This window comes from Pyricularia pennisetigena, chromosome 2, assembly GCF_004337985.1.
Source record: "Pyricularia pennisetigena strain Br36 chromosome 2, whole genome shotgun sequence".
NCBI lineage: Eukaryota > Fungi > Ascomycota > Sordariomycetes > Magnaporthales > Pyriculariaceae > Pyricularia > Pyricularia pennisetigena.
In genome coordinates this window covers 1,326,371-1,335,756 of record NC_043741.1, presented here as the reverse complement: position 1 = coordinate 1,335,756, position 9,386 = coordinate 1,326,371, and the positions used below count along the sequence as shown (strand labels likewise).

Here is a 9,386-nt window from a genome sequence, read left to right as displayed (position 1 = left end):
GAGGGCAGGCCGGGTAACACGATATCGTCACATCCCGGCAGGGCGCTTCTTTTTTGCACACTGTTATCCATTCCCCAGTTTCGGGACACGCCCAAACACACACAACACAAATAGACATCTACCGTTCTTCGATCGGCTGGCCGTTTTCGGCTCAAGTTGCCTACATGGTTACTCTGTTCCTGCAAAACCAAGCAAACTTCTTTCGGTTAACGGTACCACCGCCGCCCTGCTTGGAGCAGCCTCTTGCGGGTTGGCTATAGGCCACAGCTATAACAGACACTTTAAACGAAAGATCCTGCCTCAGCAATATTGTTTTCTCTAGTTTCTGCTTTTGGGTTGTTGGTATATTTCGGGATTACAAGATGTTCTCTTTCCTTTCAGTTCTTTCTCCTTTTTCTGTTGATTTTATTGGAGGTTACTCTTACTCCAAAAAAAAACATATAAATGTTCAGGTTCAGGCTATTATCAGTTTATAAGGAAGGGGGTGGTGCAACTTGTTTTCAGGGAGATTTTGGGGGCTATTTGGAGGATTAGTTTTTATTTGGGCGGTTCAGTGACAGTAACCAGCTAGCACGAGTGGTAGACGACTGATGAGTGGCTGCTCTCCGGGATGCTGTTGGGAAACTACAGATGATGTCTTATGCGGGGCCGGGCTATCTGTTTTCAAGGGGATTTTCTTTGGTCTCTTTTTTTTTTTTTATACTTTTTTCCCCTTCAATCTTTCAAGTCTCTGGAGGAATTATCCGGGACTACCAATGTTGTTGGGCTTTTGACGATTTGATAGGGTTCGTCCTGCGAAAGCCTGGAAGAAAAACTGTGCAACCGCTCTAGGAACACCTGGACCCCGATGTTTCGGCGACAAGGCTGGGATGGCTGGACAAGGAGCACAAATGAGGGTCCGTAAGGGGAAGCAAACACAAAACCACGTGTTGGCCCAAGCACACTGGGTAGTTTTGCGTTGCAAAAGTTTGAGGCAAGCGGAACGAAAAGGAGTACATGAGCCATGGAAAAGGGTGTGCCCCTCGTCGAGCCGGTCTGATGCGTTTCTATTCCACGACAGCGGGGACTGGAGTAGCATGAGGAGGATATTGTGCGAGGGCTTTTTTAGCCGATGCGGCACATGTCTCCGTTGATTCCATCGCAGAATACCGAGACAGATGGGTTGGTTATCGTGAGGAGACGATGAGCTTTTGGGCCAGAGGGGTGGACGGATCAGTTTGGCTTGGCGTACCGGGTGGAAGACGATTCCGCCGAGAAACAACAAAATACAAAAAGAGGGAAGAAAAAAAGACCAAAAAAGAAAAAAAAAAAAAAAAAAAAAAAAAAAAAAAAACACACTACTTGAAAAAAAAAAAAATGTTTATATTTATCCATACAAAAAAGGTATGATGTCTGATTTTCGACAATACTTTGTTGAGATCCAATTCGTTCTTCCTCCTGTCATGCCGAACTAGGTTTGGGATTGTGGCACAACACAACGGCGCCTGGGTGGCTCAGCCCAAAGTAAGTACAGAGATACCTACCCTACCTTGTCTTCATCTACCGCATTGTATTTGTGTTCGGTCGGCAAACAGGCAAGCTGCTGGGAGGGGAGGCTGTGTTTTTCTGTGGGCATGTTCACGCATAAATATCACGTGTTCAGCTCGGTGGCTGTATTAGGACTAGCGTGTCGGTCGCCCCATTGGGCATAGCGTGTTTGTTGCAGTACCATAGATACCCCAGCCCAGCCCTTCTAGGTACCGAGGAAGGAAGGGTGTATGTGGTCTGGTCTGGGAGGTTACAGGCAGGTACGCTTGCTTGGTTTATGGTAGGTATTAATCTCCGTCGAAAGCCAGCCCGGTCCGGGGCTGCGATGCATGATTCATTTGCGACTCAACTCTTTTTTACCTACTCCTCGAGGTTAGAAACAACCAAGCGAAAAAAAAAAAAAAAAAAAAAATGAAGGAGAACAAAATTGACAATAAACAGCAAGAATTGAAAGAAGACTCCAAGACGAGGAATTGGGATTGGAAAAAGAGCAAGCAAGCCATCATCGGGCTCGATCATCATACATACTTGCTACCTTCGCGCCTGGTACTGATCGAAGCGGGGAGAACACAACACACTGTGCTGCTCATTCTTTGAACCACGAGGGCGTTTCTCATGGTCGGACTTGTGCTTTGAGCGACGCTGTCCCCCGTTGGAAACACAGCAAGAACTCGTTGAACAAACAAAAAAACGAACGACCAACCGTTCTTTGCGAGGCGAACGAAATTTGACGGCTTATGCAGTTTTGAGGAGCGACTGGCGAGATTCGCAAAGCCCTCACCCCCGCAGGTTTTCTGCCTTGTCTACCTAGGTACCTACTTACCTTGGTCTGGTGGTTAGGTAGTCAAGTACACAAGGCTTGAAACTTCGGGGAGCTCTGGTCATATTTTTCTCTCTTTCTTTCTTTCTTTTTCTTCTTCCTTGGAAGGCCATCTGAGGCTTTGCAACATCTTCATTCAATAACAACAACAGCGAGAAAAATAACAATAGTGGCCAACCACCTCAGCCAGAAGTAACAAGGCCAAAACATCTCCAGCGCAGACGCCATCGCAAACTCCCATCACAACCACCCTTTGCCGACGTCATGACGTCCGTGGCATCTTCAGGCACCTCGCCGAGGTCTGGCTATGACTCACTACATGGTGACTTCCTCGCCGACGATGAGTCGTGGGCCTTTATCGACCAAACCGCGGCCTCGAGCGCTGGCTCCGTGGGCTTCTTCCCCAGCCCGGAGTCCGGCAGCCTGCGGTCCTACGGCCTTGTTGCTCATCAGAATCAACTCCAACCGTCGCCGCCTGCGCCCTCGCCTCTGCAGCTGGATCAGGATGTCATCCACCACCAGCAGCAACATCGGCAGCAACATCAGCAGCCGCAGCTTGCGGGCCACGTCTTCGGCAGCGATGCCGGCATGTTTTCAGAACAGCACCTGCCTCAATCGTACCGAGACGACAGCGGCCCCGTGATGGACCCCAATTCGTTCCCTGAGCATCCAAATCTCATCGAGCAGATGACGCTCGCTGATCAGCTGCCGTTTCTGTCCAATATCGACACTCTGAACGGCCATCTTGGAACCCAGGGCATTATGGCGGGCAACTTTATTCAGGCTCACTTTGACGGAACAAACGACCTTGTATTTGGTGACCATGAACCGATACGTAAGTACAGCCTCATGATAATGGAGTACGTCGAACCGGCCAACCCCCAACTGACGTGGGTAAACCCAGACTTTGATTCGTATGGAAATCCCTTTCTCGGACTCGGCTCAGCTAGGGCTGTGCCGGGAACAGGAGTGCAGTCGCCCGCGAGCCTGGGCCAGCATACATCGCCTCACCAGTCGTCATTGGGCATACCATCCACCATGCAATCCGACGCCAACGCTGCGCCGTGGGATCCGTCGGCAGCTATGCTGCCCAAGCAGGATCAGGGTCAGGGCTTGTCCCTGGAGGACTTCATGTCCTCGTCTTCTCCCGGGGCTCCCGCGACGCCGCTGTCATCGCAGAGCCCCGCCCAGTCGGCCAGCCCCATGTCGCCTGAAGTCAAGCAGGAACCTGGCACGACGAGAAGGAGTTCCGGGACGACAACGACGGCCCCAAAGACTATCAGGAAGATCAAGGGCGGCGCGCGGGTGGAGAAGAAGAAGTCTCCGTCCGAAACCGCCGTCAGCGGCAGTCTGAGCAGCAGCGCCGGGACTACAGCGTCCGGCTCGTACAAGTTCATCACCATGACCTCCACTGCGGCTGCCGCGCAGGCTGGCAAGCCTCACATCTTTGAGTGTTTTGAGCGCATGACGCAAAGGGGAAGAAAAGGTCCGCTGCCAAACGAGACCAAGAAGAACGCGCAGATTGTTCGTCGGGTCGGAGCTTGCTTCTGTTGCCATGCGCGCAAAGTCAAGGTAGGTGAAAAGAGAAAAAAAAAAAGAGCAACGGGTCACAAGTGATGTTTTCTTGACGGCATTCAGTCACAATCAGTCTCTCTTGCAACTGACTAACCATGATGTGTATTTCTTTTAGTGCGATGCGGAACGGCCGTGCAAGAACTGCAAAAAGTTGACGGTGCAGATTCCCCAGATTGTCTGCTGGCAGTTTGGAGACTTCTTGAATATCCTATTTCCGGACCTCATCAGGGGCCACTTTCGAAAGGACCAGATGGCAAAGTTCATCGCGGATAACGTCAAGGAGTTCAAGATTGGCGGCTCGGAAAGGCAATGCACTGTCGAGCTCAGCTCGGGCACGCGGCTTGCCTCCATCCTCATTATCCCCGCCAAGGCCTTCAGCCCCAAGGATCCCGATATCCTGCAGCACTGGCGGCAGGACAACGAACAAGACGGCACGGTGCGGCTATCGCACGGCGTCGCCGCGCCCATCGGCCTCGATGTGGAAGGCTCGGCCGGGGCCAGCGCTCAGAGGGAAGAGCTCCGCAAGATTGCCAAGGAGTACATCCAGTCCATCATCCGAGAGCCGTGCTTCGCCGACGAGATGACTGCGTCGATCCGCTCGACAGACCTCCCCGGCAAGGTCCTGCGCATCGTCCAGACGTACGCCCTCCGGAGCCAGTCCGACATGGTCAAGAGGGCCCTGAGCATCTACACTATCAACTACGTCATGACGCGGCACTTGACCTTCACCCCGCGCGGGCTCAACAAGCTGGTGCGCATGGGCCTTGTGTCGCCGCACCACGCCGTCCAGACCCCCCGGCTGCTCGCGCGCCAGTTCAAGGCCGTCCTGGACGAGATCAACCTGCGCGAGATGCAGCTCATCTTTGAGTCCTTTTCAAAGTCGCTCAAACCAAAGGTCCGCAAGGAGTGGGCCCCCTGCCTGGCTGCGTTCTTGGTCCTGACCCTCTTCATGGAGGAGGTTGAGGTCTCGCTCGACGTCTTTGGCACGTCGCAGAACGAGATCAGCAGCCTCCGCGGGGATCTGCACCCGTTCGACCGCAGGGAGATTCTCGACATCAACGCCGAGATCGAAAACATGCCCTTCAAGCAGTTTGCCTACCAGTTTCACCAGATCTACCAGACGCACTCCAACGACGCTTCAGCCCGGCCCTTCAACCCCCTCGTCGACGATGGCCTGCTCAATGAGCAGTTCATGGACCAGCCTGCCATCGACATGGTCAGGGGCTTGAGAGAGATACTGTGGGGTATGGACACTGGTAAGTCTTTGCATGAAAATTCTCTCCCTTTCTTTTTTTCCCCCCTTTTTTCGTGGGGAAATCTTTGGTACGCATACTAACAAATTATTTTGTTTCTGCACGCATCACAGAAGCCGAGTTGGACTTCCTTGCCGAGCTAGATAGCGACGTTTCCCACCCGTACCCTTCGGATCTGTCGTGCAGGTATTCCGGAAGGCTGATGGCAAGGTTCTTGCTGTCCTTCAATAACATCCAGCGTCTGCTAGTCCGTTAGAAAATTTTTTTACATTTCACGAAAAGGGGCAGGTTGAATTTGGATCATGGGCTCTGTGTAACTGGTGTTTTTTTTCTCGGATTCGTGTCTATTTGGATAGTTCACACTTGGTATACTGGTTTTCATCATTGCATTCAAAGTACAGCAGGCAGATTTAACGAATCATCTTTTTTTTGGATGAAGTACTATATTGAAAGCTTGTGTCACAACATGGCGTTCTCGACGGGGGGTTCAGTAAAATAAAATAAAAAGTGAGCGCAATCTTGATATATTGGTCGAAAGACCGGGAAGAGCAGCGAAAGGCAGTCAATCTCGCAGACTACCTTTACCATAATCTCTCAATAAAAAGTACAAACAAGAAACAGCCCTGCCTGCGTCTGAAGTGAAAAAAAAGGAAGTTTGTACCGAAAACAGTTCTCAGTGAAATTGGAAAAAAATAAAAATAAAAATAAAAAAAAGTGAAGCAAGACAGGGCGTAAAAGAGGCCTCCTGAGCTGCATATACCCAAAGGGCTGCCCTCTGCTGGCGGAGTTGGCATACTGAATGCAACAGGCAGGCTATCAAAACGAAAATTTCCCAGCCATATTCGCCAACAGCTGGACTAGATCTGCAGTCTCTTCTGACCCGGAAAGAAAGCAGTCTGGGTGGTAGCTCAAGCTCCGTAGGCTAGTCTCTAGTTAGTCACACGGCCACATGTGCACTAGACATTCAGACCAATGGTAGCCCATTGTCATGACTTACATGGATCGCGAGGCTGCGCAGGCTTCGGTGGCGGAGGCGCATCGTTCTTCCCACGGTTTACAAGCTCACCATCTGCTTGTACCGAGGCGCAGATATGGTAGCCTTGGGCCATGTCGACAATGTGCTGAGATTCTACAGTTGCTGATTCGTGATGCTCTCCTTAGAATATATAGGCTTTTGTTTATCTTAGTATGGCCCGTGAGAAGTGAGATAGCTAATACAAGCTCTAAAGATATACCGTCACTCAGCTCTTCAAAGGTGCTATGTTGCTCGAGAATGGAATGCTAGATCGGACTTGGAAGCAGATGCAGTCGTATATTTGGGAGGAACTCGAGATATAATGGTGGTGCGCGAGTGGGCCGTGAGCATGTGTGAGTGTATACGAAAAGCAACTGACGAAATCCAGGACTGAATGTTGTTTATATATTCCCTCGAAAACGCCCCAGAAATACCATGAACTAATCTTTGCCCGCCTAAGATTTAGTAGATAATGAATACGGCCACCCGGCTAGACCTGCCCATGTCCACGTCACTCAAAAGACAAACCAAAACCTAATCGCAAGATCGAAGGAATACCACCTCGCTCAATGACTGGGATGGAGCCCTTGTCAGCGGTGGGGTCAGCATCTGTTAACTATTCCGTCCGACTTGGCAAGAGGATCTTCAGCAGTCGAGCACCCAATGCTGCGGGCACCCGGAACAAGCCCTAAGGAGGCGGAATGGATATTCCTCCTAACTAGTGCATCCAGCGGAAGCGGATAATTGTCAGGAGCAAAGTCGTCGGAGCTTGCACAAAGATGCTGTCGGCAATGTCGCCCCGATACATTCTGAGTAGTGATTGCATGGGCCCAACCCCTTGGCCCTCAGAGCGCAAGGGGGTCAAGCCCGAGGGGGCCTTGTGCTTGTGTCCTCTTCATTTCTCGTTCCCGGGCGTAGATACTTACATGCTTCGTTCTCTTGTCGAATCGCTGCGCCCATCGCATGTGATGATGCGGTCTTTCAGGTGGTACAGTCTACCTTTAGGCAGCTGTCAGATCAAGGTTAGATCTACTACGATGTCTGCATTTTGGTCTAAGACGCCTTGTTATCGCTGGATGGGGCATATACGGCCGTGAGGACATACTAAGGAGAGGGTCACGGACTTGAAGTGTGGTCGCACTCTTAAGGCAGGGGCTGATACGATACCAAGGAACATGCGATCTGCTGTAGTCGCAAGAATGGCATGTCAAGCTGTGGACCTGGCTGCGCACCAGGTGAGAAATGAGGGCGGATGAATAAAAAGAGTTCCTTCATCCTTGTTCTGTGCTTCGTCGGAACAGGCTGAACATGTGGCTCGATGGCAGAGGGCAAAAATGCCGGACCCGACGACGTATGTCTCAGCCTGTCCACGGCTTATGGCTCGATGCCAGGAGCTAGTCGAGTATTTTTCTGCTCAAATCGTTATATCCGAGCATGTGCAAAGAGAGGGACCGTTGTTGGACGAATCCTGATGTCGCCAATAGACCATGTCGTGTAGAGGCCAGTTAGAGGCTAGCCAGAGGCCCAGCTTCCTGCTTAGGCCTGCGGTAGTAATTTCCAATGCTGCGGCCAGTGTGGGAGGACGACTTCCATTTCATGGTCCTATCCGAGCAACGTCAGGCAGACGAGCAGGATACTGAGCACGTCGGAGGATAAGTCCCGCCTTGAGCGAGGCAACCAAAGACAAGGCAACGATAGGTCAAAAGAAAATCCGTTTTTAGCAGAGGCATACTGAGGGATGGATGAGGGACCAAAGAAATTCAAGATGGCAGTGGTGTGGAAGAGAGAACCTGCTTCAGCAGAACCTTGGTTTCTTTGTCCAACACCAAGGCAACCATTTCATTCGTCGCAGGACTGATAATTCGATCAATGACATGCAAGTGTGTATCGACAACAAACAGATTTCATTCCAGATGTATGCGCCGACAGGTTCTCGAAGGTACTAGAAATTTGGTTTGCCCAAAACGAGACTGGTACAATGTAGGTACCCGATGAACCTCCGTAACAATGGCAAGGTCTGGCCGGGAACGAGCACTGACGACACTCTTGTAGCAAGACGGATTTTCTTTAGAGGCTTTTCGGAAGATCAGAGCCAGCCAATACGGGGTCCAGAATAGGTGCAAGGTTTGGAGTAGACAAGTGGCGGACAGATCGAAGTAGAGGGCAGCGGAGGCATCCTGGCTGCTTGGCTTTTGGTGTGTACGCATATACGACTGTGCATGACGCCTTCCCATCTGTGACGGGAAGAGAAACATTTAGATTAGGAGAATATGGCGAATGAGAGGCAGGAACAAGCAATACCACCGAATCAACGGTCGATCTAGGCGAGAGCGAACGACTGGTCATGCGAATAAATCGACACTCTTCAACCTGCGCCATTAGGTAGGAACGAATCACGGGCTGGCTTCATCTTGCACTGCCGATATATAATGTGTGGAACACCACCCTCGCTTTAACGTCAATGCGAATGAGCTATTGCTATGTGTGCTACAAATCAGCTGAGCTGAAATGAATCGGGGGCGTTTCCATAAACTAGATCATTCTAGCACACAATATGACCGACCGTCCCAGGAGTCATCTTGAGTTGATGCAGAGTCGGCCGGTTGATTTTATGGTGCAAAAAAAGTGTAAAGAGAGAAAGGAGAGCCTCTGGCGCGCTACGTTTCCCATAATGTTTTTAACTCTTATTTCGGCGGGGCTCGGACAGCCACTGACAGACGGTGGGACCCGCACCGGGCCGAACGGCATTGTACTCACGTGACACTACTGAAAAATTTTCTTCCTCATCTTGCTTGCACAAAACCCGCTTGCATGCTGCTGCCCAACCAAATCGTAACCTTCTTTCAACCATCAACTCGTCAAACAAGCCAGCAAGTTCATTCGCTTTCCAAACATACAAAATGTTATTCTTCTCCCTTCTGGCATCATGAGTCCTAGGATAGTGAGCCAATTTTGACACTCTACATCGTCACGCACGCTCAAACGTCAGCTCATCAATGACAGTGCGTCAAGCCACCCCCGAGCGAGGTGTAAGACCCGAGGCGGACGTAAGTCTTACCTAGATGAGGGCATACGCGCGCTCGGGGAATACGCCGATTCTGGTTGGCATCATCCTAGTGGTGAATGGCAATGTGCGATATGTCTCTGAAGCTGTCACTGTTGGATTTACCCTGTATCGACTTTCCGTTCCCCCCCC

The 9,386-nt window shown here is 50.9% G+C and overlaps 2 protein-coding genes across 2 annotated transcripts; one reads left to right on the top strand and one right to left on the bottom strand.

The window, feature by feature from the left end:
- Positions 1-2,611: 2,611 nt before the first annotated feature.
- Positions 2,612-5,431, top strand: PpBr36_00344 (uncharacterized protein; the record flags this gene model as incomplete). The annotated part of the gene is made up of 3 exons (XM_029887537.1): positions 2,612-3,919; positions 4,038-5,178; positions 5,289-5,431. The coding sequence occupies 3 exons, from the start codon at positions 2,612-2,614 to the stop codon at positions 5,429-5,431; spliced, it is 2,592 nt and encodes an 863-aa protein (XP_029751843.1).
- Positions 5,432-6,083: 652 nt separating this feature from the next.
- Positions 6,084-6,284, bottom strand: PpBr36_00343 (uncharacterized protein; the record flags this gene model as incomplete). Its single annotated transcript, XM_029887536.1, has 2 exons — positions 6,084-6,097; positions 6,173-6,284. The coding sequence occupies 2 exons, from the start codon at positions 6,282-6,284 to the stop codon at positions 6,084-6,086; spliced, it is 126 nt and encodes a 41-aa protein (XP_029751840.1).
- Between the last annotated feature and the right edge of the window lie 3,102 nt (positions 6,285-9,386).